This window comes from Ceratotherium simum, chromosome 23, assembly GCF_057802395.1.
Source record: "Ceratotherium simum simum isolate JZ-2026a chromosome 23, ASM5780239v1, whole genome shotgun sequence".
Taxonomy (NCBI): domain Eukaryota; kingdom Metazoa; phylum Chordata; class Mammalia; order Perissodactyla; family Rhinocerotidae; genus Ceratotherium; species Ceratotherium simum.
The window spans coordinates 5,481,283-5,501,021 of NC_141922.1; the positions used below are offsets into that span (position 1 = coordinate 5,481,283).

At 45.2% G+C, this 19,739-nt stretch overlaps 1 protein-coding gene across 2 annotated transcripts in view; it reads left to right on the forward strand.

The window, feature by feature from the left end:
• Nucleotides 1-18,704: 18,704 nt before the first annotated feature.
• The window catches only part of COL22A1 (collagen type XXII alpha 1 chain), a 263,198-nt gene continuing 262,163 nt past the window's right edge, over nt 18,705-19,739 (forward strand). For both annotated transcript variants that reach the window (XM_004431045.3, XM_087447112.1), the window contains exon 1: nt 18,705-18,851. In XM_004431045.3, the coding sequence (XP_004431102.2) occupies nt 18,731-18,851 (121 nt within the window). In that variant the 5' untranslated portion in view covers nt 18,705-18,730. The remainder of the gene's footprint in view (nt 18,852-19,739) is intronic.

Genomic DNA, 19,739 nt, shown 5'->3' on the forward strand with positions numbered 1-19,739 from the left:
GGGCCAGCACAGGGTTTGTTGAGTCAGTGAGTGTGTGAGTGAGTAAATAACCTCATGAAGGCAAAGTTGAATGAATGAATGATATGACATGACCATTCCTTAGCTTGTTACTTAGCAAAATCAGTCACTTTCTTTGTGGCTTTAATAAGTACCGTTTTGTTTTGCTTCTTAAAATTCTTTCAAGTGGATGAGCCATGACATGCAAACTGCTCCCACTTGTTGCTGCAGTGAGCATCTTTAAGCACATGACTTCCCCCACTTTACAGTGATGTCCCTCAGATTTATTCCCAAGGAATAGGACATCTGGGTCAAAGGGCATGGACATTTTAGTAGTTCTCGAGTGGTATTAGGACTGGGCATTCATGAGAGGTGGAAAGCCGGGTAACATGATGGAGCCAACAAAGGGAAGTCTTGGCAGATACCCAGGGAATGTGTGGAGGGTGAACCCACTAGCCTGCTGTGGTCATGAAGATGTCAGAGTCCTTCTGTGACGAACCCCATCTGATGGTTAAGTCCCCTCCTACTGTCCACTTGCCTTAGCTTGTACACTCCCAGCTATTGGAAGCTCACTACTTCTAGTTAATTCTGGCAATGTTCTGGTAGAGAAGAGAGTATCATTTTAAGTTGTTTTTAGTTTGGTTCATAATAAAATTTTGAAAAAAAATAGGAACTTATACCATCTTTGGTTGGAGCTATCTCAAGGAGAAGCCTTTCCTTTAACTACATACTGGCAGATCCAGGTCAATTGAAGCTGGGCTTGACTGCCTGGTAGCCAGGTTGCTAGGGGACAGTTTGCTCTTTATTCCATAAAGACAAGAAAAAACAAACCAATTTCAACAAAAATTAAGCAAAATCTGACTTAAAAAGAAAACAGAACTGCAAACATCTTTGTGATTATAGGTTCAGAGTGGCTACATAGGGTTTTGCCAAATAATCATTTCTTTTGTGAGATCTTTCATCTGAAGTCTGTAAGAGGACCATCGTGACCACCTTGTGCAATCTCCTTCTCCGATGACTGAACCACATCTCTCCCGGGCACCTGCCCACCTTCTGCTGGCCCACCTCCAGGGGCAGAGGAATACCACTTCTAGTGGCGCCCCCTAAGGCAGCTTATCGTGCAGTGTTGGATATCTGGTTAAAAATTCTTCCTTTTATCAAAATGAAAGCTCTCTCCTTGCCGCTTCCATCTGTCATCTTTTTGAGAGTACTTAGAATAAACTAAATTAAATCCCTTTTCCCACGATGTCTTTTGAGCTCTGTAAAAACAAAACTAATGTGCCTCCTGAGCCTGTCTGAGACTGAGTGCCAATTGGTGCCAGGCTGTTGCTAGACATTCCCACATACATCGTTGACTTCTGTGAATTAGTTATGATTTCCCCCTGTACAGATGGACAAACTGAGGCTTATGGACATTTAACACAACTAGTAAGTGGCAGAACTAGGGTTCTTACCCATGTCTTAGTGCAAAGCCCGTGTCCTTAACCAAAATTCCAGACTGCCTTAAGTGAATAAAGTAAATGTATAGAATTCATGCAAAAAGGAAATATACCACTTGGAATGTCTTTTTCTTTTCTGAAAAATATTTCTCATTGAATTTGTTAAATCATTGAAGACATAAAAGCATGTTGTTACAAGTGCAACAATATCAGCAACCCCCTTGTGTTCTTATCCACTCAATAGTAGCCAATAGTAACATTCTGGCAAATGTTCTTTCACAACTTTGTATCCAAACATACACATCAATCAAAATTCAGCGTTTGAACAATTTGGGAACAATAACAACAAATGCTAAAACATGTTTACCTAGCACAATGTCTGGCTCATAGGAAGTTCTCTGTTAATAATTGAAAGGTTGAATTGTTGTAAGTGTTTGCTTTTGTGTGGTCTACTGCTCACTGTGAGTCCACTGGGCCGTGGTGTGATGGTCCCCATTTGCCTTCAGCAAAATTGATGGGCAGAACGAGCCCTGACTAAGAAGTTTCCAGGGCTCTGGATAAACACGTAGTGGCAACCTAACTTTTTTCCTTGCTTCCGAGTTGCTGTGGGCAGGTCAGCTTGAGCTCTCTGTGCGTCTTGGATTCTTTGACATGCCCTGCCCCCAGCAGCCCATCCTGCCAACAGCTCCACGTCATCGACTACTGTAATCCATTTGGGCTTGTCTGGTTTTGCCACTAGGCAATGTGTTCCTCAAGTTCAAGGGTTTTGCATTATTTACCTACAAACTACCAATGTCTACATAATGCTGGACACAGTAGGAACTCAACAAATCTTTGTGGAGGAAAGTGATTTCAAAATGGTGATAATCGAGTGTCTCGCCCGTAGTAGGTATTGGATTAATGAAATTACAATTTAATTTAAATCACAATTATATAAGTGAATGAAATATCAAAATTGGAATGTCGTCTCAGTATTTACCATGGCTGGCACAGTGCGTCACACACAGACATGCCTGACGGATGCTCGTCCCTCCCCCATCAGCAGCTCTGGCTCAGGGAGGGCTCTGTCTGATAACCAGGCAGCTCACTGAGCCCCAGGGGCCTGAATCAGGGGACTGGGCTGTGTTGGTGGCTGTAAGTCGGGCTTGGGTCTGAATTTGGCCCTTCTGCTTGCTAGCCTTGTGGTTTCCAGCACCTTTTAGAGCATCTTTGTGCCAGAGCCCAGGGAAAGAGCTCAGAAAACAGGATGAGTGTCAGCTTAGGGGCTTGGAATCTCTGGTCAGCGAGCAGGTCTGACATCCTTAGCTCCTGGTAGGTCCATTTTCTATGACCTTTACAAGGTTATATGGGCCCCAGGATTCCCCTCCAGCCACACAACTTGTTCTTCCACTAGGAAAGAAAGTCCTTAACCCTCTTGACCACCTCCTCTGTAAAGTGATTTAGTAGATGTACCTGGTATACATACATATAAATATCTATAATCCCTTGTCTTTTTGTTTATTTCATGATAGCTCTTCCCGCAGGGGTCTCTCCAGTCATTCATTTAACACATTCTGAATGCTAGGTGTGCTTAGGGGACAAAGGAGCACTTACAACACAGCCCTGATGCAGAACTGCTCACAGGGTGTTCAGGGTGAGGGTTCAGGTGCTCTGTGCTATGGGGGACAGAGAAGAGCACTGCACTCCACTCAACCACTCGCCAGGCATCAGACACTTACTTACTAGGACACAGATTGTGGCCCTGCGTGTTTATACACTCCCCCCGTGTAATTTTTGCTACAAGTCTACAGGTATTTAGTAATCATTTCACATATGCAGAGAGACCTAGAGAAGTTAAGTGACCGGTCCAAGGACAATGGCCAGATAAGAGCAGAAGCCTCCTTTGTTCTACTCTACTCTGCTCTACTCTCCTTTTCTCTACTTTATACTACTTTACTTCTATTCTGCTCCACTTGACTGTACTTTTACTCTGCTCTATTCTACTCTACTCTGCTTCTACTCTGCTTCTGCTCTTCTCTCCTCTCCCCTCCCCTCCCCTCCCCTCTTCTCCCCTTGGCTCCTCCCCTCTCCTTTTCCCTTCTCTTCTCCTCTAGTCTCTTCTGTGTCAGAGTGTGGCCTGATAGGGCTGGGGTTTCACATAAGGTTTCCTGGAGGTCTAACATCTAAGCTGAGTCTTGGGGGAAAGAGGAAAATTTGCAACACTGTCTTTAAATTATTTGTTCCTCCTTCTGGCTGTCCTCCCTACAATGTATGGTCCTAGAGGCAGAAACTCTGCCTTGTTTATCTCCATCTCCACAGCTCTGGTAAAGAGGGGCTGTACAATGTTTGTGGCATGAGTGAGTGCTTGTGTGGTTAGTGGTGGGTTAGTGAGGGAGGGAGGGAGGGAGGGAGGGAGGAAGGGACTGCAGAAGTGCATGACCGCACGGATGGACGGGCGAGTGAGCAGATTAATGAAACAATGAATGAGAAAGCAAATACATGAACGGATAAGTGAATAAATGAGTTAGTGAATTAATTAACATCACCAAGTTTTGATCAGCCATGCCTGGATGGTTCTTCAGGTGAAAAGGAAATAGGATGAGATTGCAGTGGTCCTTTCTTTAGACAGAACCTTTCAAGAAGCTTTTCTTCTGTCCCTCCTGCTGAATTCTCCCACCAATAAATGCTCACACTGTGTTTAAAAAGCCTATCTTGACCAGATACAGCAAAGCACAGAGGTAATGAGCAGAGCTCCCTCCCACAGGCTCCCCTTGAGGGGGATAAATTCCGGGATCTTCCCCTCAGCTTTAGTCCTGGGGTCCCAACACAGTGATGCCAAAGCCACAGGCTCCCTTAGGAAATGAGCTGGAGAACTCCACCTTGTGATGGCTCAGAACCCTCTCTTGTCCCACTATGTTGGGCACATTTGTGAATCAATTCCCTGGGAAGAAGACTCATCCTATAGAGCCTCCGTTCCTGGTCCCTCCCTGCGCATCCCTGCCTTCTCAATGTGCTCACGCCTGGGGAATGACGGGGTCCTGGTAGGATCTGAGATGAGTTCTTGGAAGAAAAGAAATATCCTTGGTGTCTAGGCAACGACATAACTCCTGTGCTAATCCACATGCTTGCTCTGTTCTCGGGAAATAGAAGTTTCAAGATCATTTAAAAAAATTTTTTTTAGAAAAAATAAAAGAGAAGTGTCTCTTGCTATTTAAGTTAAATATAGAGTTAAATATAGTGCACACACTCCACCCATTGATTCATTTCCCTGTTACACTGATAACTGGAGTGCCTGTCACCATTCCAGGCACCAAGGAAGAGAGACCAGAGACATAATCCCTAAGTCTACGGAGCTCAGTGGAGAAGACCAATAAGTAGGTCATTTTAGTATCACTGTGGGTTGCTGAAAACTGGGGGGTCTGTGGGAGCCTAAAGAAGATAGTGACATACTCCCTGCCTGAGAAATCAGGGAATGCTTCACAGAGGAGAAGGCACACAAGCTGGGTTTTGAAGGATGAGTAGGAGTCTGCCTGGCAAGGAAAAGACATCATCTCAGAGGTCACAGCAGAGGCAATGCCAAAGAGTTAGGAAGAGAAAATGCTGGGGTGTTTCTTTGAGGTTGGAGAATAAGGTTCGTGAAGTGGGATGTGGTGGCCAGGAGCCTGGAAAAAGAGGTTAGGATCAGGTTGAGAAGGGCCTTAAAGAGAAGGCTGTGAGCTGGGAAATGACATGAACAGACCTGTCTCATCCGATGTATCTATGCTTAGAGTCAGCAAGGCCCTTTGCAAACTCACAGAGTATGATGCAAATATAACAAATGGGGAATTTACAGTCTGGTGCAGATGTAGAAGTCTCAGTCTCAGAAAGGAAACTGTCCCTAGAGGTTGTGTGGAGTGTGTGTCCTCAGGGGCAGAGCTGGGAGCTCAGATTAGAGACTACAGGGTATCTTAAGGTAGGGATTGTAAACAGCCCAGTTGCCGGAGCCTGCCTGTTGTGAGACAGCTCTCCACTGGGAAAGGGGAATCAGGGCCTGATGGGATCTTGACCACTGACCTTTCCTTCACGTCCTCATCCGACGATGGCTAACATCCCAAACTCCTTCCTGCTCTAAGCACTTAGGGCCTTGCAGAGTTGTGAGCACTGGTTACTAGAGACATCCAGATTTAAATGAGTGTGTAAGAGGGGCAGAGGGGGGATTCAAGCATCGGATTATGGGGGAGCAGACCACTCTCGCAGATAGGGGGTCTCTGAGCTGGGTTATATGGTCATGCAGAAAGGATTGTTGGTATGAAATAAATGCCGAAAAGGATTCTCTAGCAATAATAACTTCCTTTAATTGAGTGCTTGTAGCTTTTTTTGTTTTTTATTTTTTATGGCTACCATTGACTGGCAACCAGGCACTGTGCTGGGGACTCTCATCCCTCCAGTTGACTGGTGAGGCAGGTTAATCCCCATTTTACAGATGAGGCAACTGAGTCTTAGAGAGAGATACCAGCTGAGATCACACAGCTCATGAGTGATGGAGACAGGACCCAAAGTACAGTCCGTCTGGCCCCCATGGTCCATGGCTCTCCCATCCACGGTACTGTCTTACAGGGAGGCATCGTGGCTCTCATTATTCTCCCCCAGAAAAAGGGAGCCTACTGGAATGGCACCTCCAAAATCAGTTTGGGTACGTTAGCACTATTTATATGCATTGCTTCATCACACCAGAGGCTGCTCAAAATAAGTTAAACAGAAATATCTTTCTGTGTCCTCAGGACCCTGTAATCTGAGACAGTCTCTTGTGAAATGAACTGGGACACCGTATTTGAGAGGGAAAGAAAAGAAAAGAAAGAAGAAAAAATTGGGAAGAATTCAATGCTGAACATGTGAAAGAAATAAGAATGGGGCTATGACAGCTCTGAGATGTTTGAATAGACAAATAAAACAATGAAGAGCGATTAACATTTTCTTGTGCTGGTGGTGGGCTGGCTGTGGGGAGGACATCCTCCTGTTTGTGCCCAGCTCCACTGGCCCAAGAAGGGCACAGGGGTGGGGTATCTGGATGGATTTGGAAGTCAGCCCTTGGAGGGGGATGTTGAACAGGGTAATTCTGGGAAAGTATATCTAAACTGAGTTGTCAATCAAAGATGAAAGAAGAGGAAAAGGAGACAAGTTACAGAGTGAGGAAGGAGTTTAATGAACCAGGGATGCCACGTGAGAGAGGCTGGGTGAGCTCCAGAGATGAGGTGGCTGTATCTGCTGGGCCTTGTTAAGTACAGGCGTCCGCTCTGTAATTTGTAATAAAAGAACCCCAAATTGACTTAACCTTAAAAGGTGATGGTGGGGAAATGTTTTCCTCACGCAACACGTAAGCTCTGGGTGCCTCTGGACTTTGGGCAAAACTAGATTAATGTGCTCAGGTGATGAATCTTGTCTTGTTTCCCTCAATGTGCAGCTTCATTCTCCATCAGGATCCCTCCATGTTGTGGCAAATGGCCTTCAGCATCTCCAGACTTAGCAACTCTAGCAGAAATGTACCTCTCTCCCTAGAAACTCCGGCAGAGGTCCCAGGGATGGCCCTAATGGGACCAGCTTGGTTTATGTGCTTATCCTTGGTCAAATTCCAGCACCAGGGGGATATGGTATCCATGTTGGGCCAGTCTGGTCGCATGCCACCACACTTGCCAGGCAAGTGGGGTCCCCTCACGCGAATCACATCAACTGATGGTAGGAGAAACATTTTCACCAAAAGCAAGAGATGGATTTTGCTACCTGAAGAGGGGAGTCTTGGGAGGCAAAAGCAATAGTGGGACCAGGCAAGAGACAATCGTTGGTGTGCAGGAACTCAGAGGGGGACTAGACAGAGACGGTCTCAGCGTGCTTCATTTCTGTGATACACGCGGGGTCAGGTTATACAGCCCCCTTCTCTCTCAACTCCACTTAAAGCCCATTAGCCTCAACACCTTTGTGGAACTAAACTTACAATTCAAAATCGATGAGCATTTTGCTACATGTTACTTAAAGCACAAAACTCAAACCAGTGACGTTCAAGGCCCCCCAGTCTGTCCTAGACTGTCCCTTCCACTTACGTCTTGATTCCCTTCAGGAGGCAGCCAGTAATTCCTAGATTTGGGTGGCCCAGAATGTGAATCCAGCCTCTGGCATTTTATAACCATATGACCTTGAGCAGTGTCCTGGCCTTGGGTTTCCAGTCTGAAAGGGGACAGTAACTCTGAGCATATCAGGCTATTGTGGGGATTCCATGTGACTGAGTAGATAAATATCCTGGCTCTGCACCTGCTGTGTGGTTGATACTCCATGAATCTTAATTGAATTCTTGTATAAATCAGTTCTGATTTGTGTGCCACCAACCTTGAGTGGATTAGCGTAGGGAGCATTTTTCTTATTTACCTGTCAGTCCTGTCGGTCAGATGCAGGGGTGGTTAATAGCAATAACGCTGAAGGAACCACCTTGGACAACTGAAACTCAATGACACACAAGAATGAAACAGTTTTATGTTCCCCATCTCTGCTTTAACCATGTTCAATAAAAGCCCCCTTGCTTGTCCCTTAACAAACCTTGACCAAATCGCATGATTTTCTGTCCACTCACTGGTGCTACAAAGGCTGGTGCAGTTAGTTCCAGTGTCAAAGTTTAATCCTATATTCAGTGTCAAATTTTAATCCTATATTCAGTTTACAGCTCTCTGCCCTCCCATCACCACCAATGATAAACCATCATCCTGAGGGATCCGGGTGGGGAAGAGGGTGGTCAGCTCTTTCCCCCCTTCCCCCTCTTTCTCTGGAGGGTTGGAGTGAGGATGAAGGGGAAGCGAAGGGGCAGTAGGTCCCTACTTCAGTGGCTGCAGTGGTATCCCTCTCCTGGCTGTCTTTGCCACCAATACTTCATTGTGTTTAAGGCTCCCTAATGGGGCTTCCTCACCTCAAAGTTCCCCAACTTGGGAGATCTCTTCTAGTTAGATCTCTCCTATGCCTCTTCTGCTTCTGCCTCAGCACTGCCCTTTATGGCAGCTTACAGTCAGAGTCTCCTTGTTGTGCAAGGAGCTGTCTTGGTTGGAGACCAACCCAATAACTCAAGCCTAGCTTCCTCCTGTGATGTTCATTTGACTCATGGGAAACATGCTCATCCTTGCCACATGGAATCATGGGACTGCAGGCTGCTCCTCCCATGCCCCTGCACTTCCAGCTCTCCCATTCTCTTCTTTATTCACATAGGGCCAAGCAGACATGCAATCAGGCGACAAAGGTGAGGCCAGAGAGGTGGGTACAAGCCTGTCCGTGAAGGTCTATGATGAGGAGGATTCTGAGCTTTATCCCAAGGCAGTGAGGGGTTACTGCAGGATTCATCCCTGAGTCTATTGATCTTATTTGTGCATTAGGAGCCTCATTTGGTTTTTGTGAGGATGTGCAGACAATGAGGTAAGGGGTGAGTCTGAGGGCTGGAGGCCACTTTCTGAGGCTGTTTGTTGCAGGAATCCAAGAACTGATGGAGGCCTTTTACTCCTCACCAATCCCTCTTTCTGAATGGCTGGCTCCTTCTCATTAGTCATATCTCAGTTCAAATATCCCCAACTCAGAGGAGACTTTCCTTTTACAAAGTGTAAAAATTGTCCTCCCCAAGTCACCTTCTATCACTTGACCCTGTTGTGTTCAAATCAATTATTGCCCCCAGAAACCATGTTGTTATTTATTTGTTTCCTTGTTTAGTTTTTCCTTCTCTGCCTAGAAAGTAAGCTCCCAGGAGGCAAGGATGTTGCTATAACCAGTGATGAAAACAATGCCTGGCACATAGTCTGGGACTCCATAAATACTTGTTGAATTAGTTAATCAATAACTCTAAAGAATGTGCAGAATAATGAAGAAGTGGGCTATGGCTTCAGGATGAGGATGTGTGTTTCAAGTCCTCTGGGGGCCCATTTAAGAAATCTTCATTGTTTCAAACATAGACAGATATGGCTTGAGTTTCATTCACAGTTTTTAGCTACTGGGAGAGAAACACAACTGGCATCTGTCCTCTTCCTAGGGGAAAAAAATAACTGCTAGGAAATATTTTTGAATTTCATAGCGTAAAGAAGAAGCTTAGGAAAACACGTTTCTCACTCTATTTCCATCTCCTTCAATCAAATTAATCCTGTGTTTTGGCAGCGTAGGGCTTAAGCGGATTCCATTTAAATCTTAGGATGTCTGAATGGAGAGGACGCAAGGACTGAATGGATGTTCTTGCTCATTAGCAGGACCAAAGAATCCTAAAGGCCGAAGCTCTTTTCTTTTCTCCCCTCCCACAAGGCACCCAATCAAGTACTTTTATTCTATAGAGGACACAGACCAATCCTCTCTGGTCAAATGAAAAGAACACAGAATGTAGGATCAAAATGGTCTAGGATTAAATTCCAGTTCTATCACTTCATGGCCGTATGATTTGGGGCACATTCCTTAACTTTCCTGAACTTGAGATCTCTCACCTGTAATAAACACTTTGTCAGCTTGTTATGAAGAGATAAAACAATGTGAGTGAAACAACCAGCATGGTTCTGGCTGCCATTTATATCATTTGTGGCATTGTATGTTCAACACATCTGTTACTGCACAATCTATTGGGTCAGCTGCCATTCTACAGGTTTGGACATATATTTTCACTCCCCTAAAAATCCTGTGCTCCACCTCTTCATCCCTCCTTACCCCCTAATCCCTGGCAGCCACTCATCTTTTTGTTGCCTTCATAGTTTCATCTTTTCCAGAATGTTGTACAGTTGGAATCATACAGTATATGCCTTTTCAGATTGGCGTCTTTCACTTAGTAATATGCATTTTACTCCATGTCTTTTCATGGCTTGATAGCTTATTTCTTTTTAGCACTGAATAATATTCCATTGTCTGGATGCACCATAGTTTATTTATCCATTCACCTATTGAAGGACATCTTGGTTTCTTCCAAGTTTTAGCAATTATGAATAAAGCTGCTATAAACATCCGTGTTCAGGTTTCAGTGTGGAGATGCTTTTAACTCTTGAGTAAATACCAAGGAGCACAATTGCTGGATTGTGTGGTAAGAGTATGTTTAGTTGGTAAGAAACCACCAAACTGTCTTCTGAAGTGGCTGCACCATTCTGCGTTCCCACCAGCAGCGAATGAGAGTTCCTGCTGCTCCACATCCTCGCCAGCGTGTGGTGTTGTCAGTGTTCTGGATTTTGGCCCTTGTAATAGGTGTGTAGTGGTATCTCATTGTTGTTTTAATTTACAGTTCCCTCATGACATATCACATGGAGCATCTTTCCATATGCTTATTTGCCACCTGTGTATCTTCTTTGGTGAGGTGTCTGTTAAGATCATTGGCGCATTTTTAAAATCAGGTTGTTTGTTTTCTTATTGTTGAGTTTTAAATGTTCTTTGTATATTTTGGATGACAGTTCTTTATCAGATGTGTCTTTTGCAAATATTTTCCCCTACTCTGTCTTGTCTTTCCATTCCTTTGAAATTACCACACAGAACTATCCACGATAAATGTCACAGGAAAAATATTGGATCAGGGGAAGAAAACCAAAGATAGAGAAGTACTCTAGCATGTCCACTTCTATTAGTAAGTGTAGTTATGAAAGTAAAACTGACACTTGTATTGGAGGTGGGGAACAATTGACTTCTGTCTCCCCTCTGACTCTTGCCTGCACACTGGTACCCTCAGAGCTCTGTCTTCTCCTCCCTGTGCACTATCCCAGGAGTATCTCCAGCCCCAGTTTCTCTTCTCAGCTGTAGACTCAATGTCTATCTTTCTTAGACTTCTCCACTTGGCGGTCTTCCAGGTACCTCAAACTCACTAAGTATGTCCATCCGGAACTCATCATCCCCGCCCCACTCCATGACAGGCTCCCAGATGTTCAAACTGGAATTCTGGGCTTCCTTCCACCCTCCCTTCTCCCTCTATCTCTCCATGCCCTACCAGTCACCTGGTATCATGGAATCTGCAGCTGTACCACTTGACCTGCTGCTGTCCTAGGGAAGGCTATCTGCATCTCTTTTTTGATGTTGCACTAATCTTCATTGGTCCCTCTACTCCATCCATCCTTCTGAATAGCGTTTCCTAAATCACACCAATGGATGCCACTCCCATGCTTGAGAACATCCATTGGTCCCAGGAGGTCTCCAGGCAAAATCTGACCCCTTTCTCTGGGTCACCACACAAGTCTCTAGACTGCCTTTATTAATGCTCTTTCCTCAAACTTGAATGCCTTCCTCTCCTCAAATCCCTACCTTCTGCTCCAGCCTGAATTTTTTCCATTCCCTTCATATCCTCCTCTAAAATACTGTACTTTTTGCTCACCTTATGAATGATACTTGAAGGGAGGTGGGCTGTTCCTGGTGAAGGCAACCCTTATCCTTCTGCTACTCCCCATCCATCTTTCCAAGCTCAACTCAGACATTGTCTCCTCCAGGAAGCCTTCCCTGACCTCCTAAGCCTGTGTTAGGCACTCGTCCCTCCCTCATGGAAATGTAGGTATCTACCTGCTGTCTGTCTCCACCATTAGGCTGCAATCTCTTTGGGCAAAGTTTCCTCTCCTCTGTGCCTGGCACTTAGTAAGTGCTTAACATGCATTTAGGGCATGATGGAATTAGAGTATAAAACAATAAATCCCCAGAACCCCTCTGCCATCAACATCAGCTGAGTTCTCCAAGTAGCTCAGACTGAAGAGTCTCTGCCTGATATCCATTATGGCAATATTGGCAAACATTTTACTTTATAAAAGATTATCACACCCATTGCCTCATGTCATCTCCTCTACAGATCTGTGAAGTAGGGGATATTGTCCCCATTTTATAGGTGAGGAAACAAAGGATTGGAAAATAACAAAAATAGTATGCCTTAAGCACTTGCTGTGGTCACATGTTGTTCTAAGCTTTTGACGTGTAGTGACGTTTAATTCTCCTAATGGTCTGTGAGATAGATATTATTATCCCCACTTTATATGTGAAAAGGCTGAGGTCCAGAGAGGTTAAGTGACTTCCCCTGGTTTGCACAGCTAGTAAGAGGCAGAATTGGAATTTGAACACAGGATTCTGATTGGGAAGCTTCATCATGATGCTAGCTGCCCCAGAGAAGTCCATGCAGAACCGTGTCTGGCATACGCAAGGTACTAAAGATGCATTTGTTGACTGAAGAGGACTTGTTCCAAGTCACGCAGAACCGAGTTTGGATCCAGAACATATGCTTTCCAGCATTTCCTAGGTAGTTGGACTCTCAAGTTTCTGTAGAAACAGAAGCCACCTGGCTTCCTCTTCCCCTCTCTGACCAGCAAGTGCAGTTTGAATTGTAGACAGCTCAGCAGGCGTGCACCTGAGGCTCAGAGCTGGGCCTGTGAGAGAAGAACCCAGCTCAGTGGTCTGGACACAGCCACGCATACTTTTATGTCTCCACCAGATTCCTGCCCAGATCATCACCAGTCACCCCAGCAACACATCGGTTGTGCCTCATTCTACCCAACCCCCACCCACAGTGGGCAGTGGCCAGACCCTCTGAATCAGACAGAGCTCGCACTCTGCCCAGGCTGCCCTAGCAATGTGCCAAATCTCATTTTCTCTCTCTAAATTGCTTTCTGCTCAGTGTCTTACCCCATTCTCACCCCGGGTCCCTGAATAGGGAATGCTGGTTACTATGGCGATGGGCGAGCCTGTAGAAGGAACTCAGCTCAGTAAATTAATTGCTGGACTTTTGGAGACTAATGGCAGAGCCCTGCCTCCCAGGGACAGGGTGTGGCCTGCATCATGCCAGCTTATTACCCAAGCCCTAGAAAGAGCTCAGGGCCTGGTGAGAAAGAGATAGAATAATGGTACCCATGCTTGCTGAGGCTACAACCCGAAGTGGACTGGGAGGGTAGGGAGATGTTTCCTGCATATTTAGTCTGTGCCAGGACCTGTGCTGCAGGCTTTGCAGAAATTATTTTGTGTAACCCTCACAGCACCTCCAATGGAGTAGAGATCATCCCATCTTATGGGGATGAAATGCTCATTCATACCACTAAGGAGTAACGCTAGGATTCCATCCCAAGCCTGTCTCATTCGGTGGGCCGTTTGTTATGAACATTCCATTTATTCTTGGGTGGAAGGCCATTCTCTCCTCTACAATCTCTGCCAGAAGATAGAAGCACAGGGAACATTTCCTAACTCATTCTATGAAACCGGCATTACCCTAATCCCAAAACCAAACAAAGATATTCCAAGAAAAGGAAGCAACAGACCTCGTGAACATGGATGCAAAAATCCTCAAGGAAATATTAGCCAATTGAATGCAAACATGTATATAAAAAGATTTATATACCACAGCCAGGGGGGATTTATCCCAGGTATGTAAGGCTGGTTCAGTGTTTGAAAATCTATTTATGGAATCCATCACACCTACAGGCAATGAAGGCCATTCTCTTCCTTCTGGGCTATCATTGCCTAGTTTCTTCCCCTCAAGTCTTCCCCTTCCCTTCGACGAACTTGACCTCCACTTTTCTGTGGACTGGGTGGTGCGTAGCTTAGTTTTTGATTATATCCTTTGCTGGTTTCCTACACTGTTTTGTGCTTAAGAAATAGGTGTCACTCCAGCCAGATTCCAGCATCCCAAGAAAAGCCACATTGCCGTGTGATTACGAGCGTGGGCCTGTGATTGCCTGGGACTGAATCCCTGCTCCTAGTGTGGAGTCCTGGGCAGGTTATGAAGCCCTTTGTGCCTCAGTTTCTCACTCTGTAACATGGGGTTCATGATCCCTGCTGTTCAGAGTAAATGAGTTATTATGTGTAAAGTCCTTAGAACAGCTCCTGATCCACATTAACCGTTAGTGCTGGAAAGAGCCGGCAACGTGAGAGGGCTGAGCATGCTGTCCTGCTGCGCAGGATGTTGGGAGTGGGGCCATCCTCAGCCCGGGTGTGGGGATGCTCGTGAGCTATTACAGAATCTGCTGCCTGTTTTCTCAATCAGGCCAACTGGTCTGTCTTCAGTAGAGGGAGGAGCTCCTGGGAACTCCGTCCCCTTTGCTGTCTTCCCGCCAAGTCTCAAGACTCACAATCTTTTCAAGGAAAGAAGATGGAGACTCCCCAGTCTCCTCTCTCCTGGCCTGCCTGAGGTTCACGACAGATTGACCCTGCTCTGACCTAGGATGATGTCTTAGCTCAGGATGCTATAACAAAATACCACCGATTGGGGAGTTTAAACAACACACATTTATTTTTCATAGTTCTAGTGGCTGGGAAGTCCACAATTAAGTCCAAGGTTAAGATTAAGACAGAAGTTTCAGTTCTAGTGAGGGCCCACTTCCTGGCTTGTAGACAGCCACCTTCTTGCTGTGTCCTTACGTGGCAGAGAGAGAGAGAGAGCTCTGGTGTCTCTTCCTCTTCGTATAAGGACACTAATCCCATCGTGAGGGCCCTGCCCTCATGGCCTCTTCTAAACTTAAGTACCTCCCAAAGGCCCCACCTCCAAATGTCATTACATTGGGGGTTAGGGGTTCAACATATGAATCTAGGGGGACACAATTAGGTCCATAGCAAAGAGCCTCAACAAACACTTGTAGGAGGCAGGTAGAGAGAAAGAGGGAAGGTAGGAGAATCTGGAAGGGACCACTCACACTCCAGCATCCATCCTGGGCACTTACAGGTCCTCCTTTCCCCTCAACTCTCACCACTGTTTAATTTCCCATTGCTGCTATGACAAAGTGCTACAAACATAGTGGCTTAAAACAACACAAATTTATCATCTTAAGATTCCCAAAGTCAGAAATCCAAAGTGGGTCTTATTGGGCTAAAATCAAGGGGTTGGCAGGGCTGTGTTCCTTCAGGAGTCTCTAGGGGAGAATCCCTTTCCTTGCCTTTTCCAGCTTCTAGAAGCCACCTGCAATCCTCAGCTCTTAGCCTCTTCTTCCATCTTCAAAGCCAACAATGGCTGATCAAGTCTTTCTCAGGCTGCCGTCAGTCTGGTTCTGACCCAGCCTCCCTCTTTCTCTTGTAACGACCCTTGTGATTACATTGACCCCATCCAGATAATCCAAGTTAATCTCCATATTTTGAGGTCAGATGATTAGCAACTTTAATTCCACCTATAACCTTAATTTTCCTTTGCCATATAATATAATATATTCACAGAGATTGGGATATGAACATCTTTTATTTTTTTATTGTGATGACAAATATATAACATAAATTTTGCCATTTTAGCCATTTTAAGTATGCAATTCAGTGGCATTAATTATATCCACGCGTTGTGTAGCCATCACCATTGTCTATTTCCAGAACTTTTTCATCATCCCAGAATGAAACTCTATAACGATTAAGCAATAACAGAAGATATCTTTCCACTTATTTAGATCTTCTTTAATTTCTTTCAGCAATGATTTGTAGTTTTCAGTGTGCAAGTCATGCACCTTTTTGGTTAAATTTATTCCTAAGTATTTTATGCTATTTTGTTGATGCTATTGTGAATGAAAATATTTTCTTAATTTCCCTTTTGGATTATTTGCTGCTAGAGTACAGGAATGCAGCAGATTTTTGAGTGTTGATTTTGTATCCTACAACTTTGCAGTATTTGTTTATTAGTTCTAACAACTTTTTATGAATTATTTAGGGTTTTCTACATAGAGGATCATGTCATCTACAAATAGAGATCATTTTGCTTCTTCCTTTCCAAGTTTATTTCTTTTTCTTGCCTAATTGCTCTGGCTAGGGCTTCCAGCACCATGTTGAATAGAGATGGTGAAAGAGGGCATTCTTGTTTTGTTCCAGATCTTAGTGGAAAAGCTTTCAGTCTTTCACCTTGAGTATGACTTCTGCTGTGGGTTTTTTGTATATGGGCTTTATCATGTTGAAGTTTTCTTATCTTAGTTTATTGAGTGTTTTTATCATGAAAGGGTGTTGGATCTTGTCAAATGCATTTTCTGTATCAATTTGGATCATCACGTGTGTTTTTTTCCCTTCATTCCGTTAATGCAGTGTATGACTTTGATTGATTTTTGTATATTGAACCACCCTTGCATTCCTGAGGTAAATCCCACTTGGTCATAGTGTATAATCCTTTTAATATGTTGCTTTATTTAATTTGCTAGTCTTTTGTGAAGTATTTTTGCATCTACATTCATAAGGGTTATTGGTTTGTAGTTTTCTCTTTTGTGTGTGTGTATTTGGCAAGATACATGACCAAGATTTTCTCTGAAAATCTGGAGAGTACAACTTGGATAAAGCCCAGTTTCCACAATGAGGAAAATTATCAAATTTTTTAGCCCTAGAAAATACTGAACGACTATGGCTGTTACCATTTTATCTCCCCTGTCTGCCATCTTATTTCATGAAAAAATAATGGCTCAATAGTTGTTTCTAATATTTGGATTTGCTGTATCCATGGAGATCATGGAAATAGTGTGGGCTCAGTGACTAGAAGAGTCTGGGTTCGAGTCCCAGTCCCTCCTCTGGCCAGCTGGGTGACCTGTGGAGAGATATGTAACTTCTTTCCATCTAAGTCCCCTCCTTCACCAAATGGAAATGAGGAAACCTGCCTTGAAGAGTCACATGAGCTTATGTAATAATCAGAAAGTGCCTGGTGCATAATACATGGTAGTTATTCAATTACTTTCATAACTTTTTGTTAATGTCTATGTTCCTCTAATGAATAGCTCCTAGCCACATTTAGATAATAAGATAATATGATAGCAGCAGATGCTGGCCATTTATCATTCATTAACAAATCTAATATTTATTTGTTAAGTGACTACTGTGTGCCAGGAACTGTTCTAGACGCTGGGCAAGAGAATGAACAAGACAGACAAGTCCTTGCTTTCATATGGTTTTGAAGGATGAGAGGGTTGGGAAGCCCGCTTGACTTGCTAAGATTCTGTGTCCCTCCTCCCCCCGGACCCTCTGATCCCTGACGTTGGCCTCTGCCCCTATGTGTGCCGTTTTGGGACATTGCCTTTCTTTTTGCTCCTGTGGCTGACTCCTGCTACTCTCAGAGTATTGTCATTTGGGCTGTTAGACCCTGTGCACTTACGAGGTGGCTGTTAGTGCCCTGGTAAGATGAGTGCACTTTGCCTTGAGGGTGGTAGGGACCAGAGTGTAGAATTCGGGTACCTGTCCTGAGAGCAGTGCACACACCTGTCCTGACAGGGAGCTTCCCTAGTACTGTACCCTGGCTCCCCTCTCGGGTTTTGCAGATGCTGTACCCTCTGCCTGAAGTGATCACCTGCCTTTCATCTGACTGAGTCCTACTCAGCTTCCAAGCTTGACTTGGCCATCACTAGTCATGGAAGCCTAACCTTGCCCCTCAGTGCTCCTATAACCCCCTGTGTCTCGCTCCACCAGTGCTCATTTCATCCTACCTTGCCCTGGCCTGTGTCTTACCTGTCTCTCAGGTGTCAGTGAGTGCCCTCGCAGGTGGCGAGGTGCCATTGATCTGCCTGCACTTAGCACCTGGCACATTAGGGCCACTGGCAAATATTTGTTGAGTAAATAAATTAATGTTGAAGTCTATAAACTGTTTCCCCTTTCCTGGATCTTGACTTTAACAGTGACAAATACTTTTTGAAATAGACATCCACATGAAAATAAAATATACAGGAGGGGAAATACACTTCACTAATAAACCTCATGGATGCAAAGAAATGCATAGAAAGCAAGAAACAATATCTCTCCTGTTGAGTTGGCAAAGGTTGAAGGAATGACAATCCTCCATGCAGCCAGGAATGTGGAGAGAGGGTTCCCATACCCCCTCCTCTACTGCTGGGGGCAGTGGAAACAGATATAACCTTTTTGGAAAGCAGTTTGATAATCTGTGTCGGGAATCTTTCAAAACTCCTATGACACCCTAAATATTTTCCTACAAGCCTGCCCTAAGAAAATAATTAAATATGGGCAAAGACTTAGGTACAAAGATGCCCTCTTATAACATACTAAACAAATAAAACAGCCTATTAAATGTCCAAAGGTAGAAAATAGGATCAAAACAATGGTGCTGGTGCCACATGTATGGTCCTAGGTAGGCAGTAATGATGGGGCCTGCAGGTCCTCAATACACATTTGCTAATTGATGGATGGGGGGATAGGTGGATGAATCACTGAATGGGGGGTACCACTGGGCTGGGCTCTTTAGAAGGTCACACTGTTGGCTGTGAGAAGAGTCGAGTCTGAGGAATGAAGACAAGTTGGGAGGCTGGGTCTGGGGGAATTCCTCCACGTTGGGCCCAAAGGTTGCTTCTTGTGGCTTCTCTGCTCGAGGTCCTTTCTATAAAGGTGTGTCTTTCTCCATATAGGAAATGCTCCGGTAGACCCTAACGGTGTCTCTTCCTGGCCAAGAAATGCTTCTCCCCAAGCACAAGAGAGCCATGGCCAGCCTGCGAGGGAGCACCGTAATGGTCTGCCTTCTCTGGATGCTGCTGCTATGGAGTGGGGACGGCGGCTGTCAGGCCCAGAGGGCAGGTGAGGCCATCATGGGCTGTGCCAGGCTGAAGACATAGCAGTCAGTGTGCACATTCATGCGTGTGTGTGGAGTGTGAGTGTGTGCCTGTGAGTAAGTTAGTGACGGGCAGCGTGTGAGAGAGAGTGGTCACACACCAGTCATCCAACAAGTGTGGGTGCCAGCTATCCTCCAGCCAATGTGTGTAATACGCAGTTGTCCAGCAAGGGCATTTGTGTGTGTGAGTGTGTGAGCATGTGTGTGAGAGAGTGTGTGTGTATGAGTGTGTGAGAGTGTTGTAAGAGATTGTGTGAGAGTGTGTGTGTGAAACAGAGAGAACGAGCTGTCTGAACGCACATCTTGAGCCAATCATATAATGTGTTGTGAGCTTGTCTCTCTCAAGGGCCTATAGGGTTTAGGGGGCAGTGGGCAGGATCCTATTGTGTTGTCCTGTCCTGTGTAGGCTTTGGGGCCATTTCAGGGGGAATGGACACACTGGAGTCTAGCCAGGAAAGGTGGCCATGACAGCCAGGAGAACATGCATCTACAGTAGACAGAGGAAGTGGGAGAGTTTGCTGGAGAAGAGGAGGCCCAGGGGCAGAAGGGGGTGAGACAGACAGGATGGTTTTGCTCCCCTGTCTGAGGGCCTCCTGGGAGAAGGCACTGTCAGTGCGGAGACATAAAGGAGAGGTCAGGGGCACAAGCGGGTCCCTTTCACAGCACCCAGCACAGAGCTTGTGCGTGGGGGTCCTCAGCACACAGAGGGGCGGGATGCTTATGGACTGCCCACAAGGCGGTAGGGAGAGGCCTGTCACAAGATGGCTGGATGTAAAACGCTGCCCCCATTTTGCAGATGAGGAACTGAGGTAAAGACAAGCCCAAAGCCCCACCACCACCACCCCAGGTGAGGC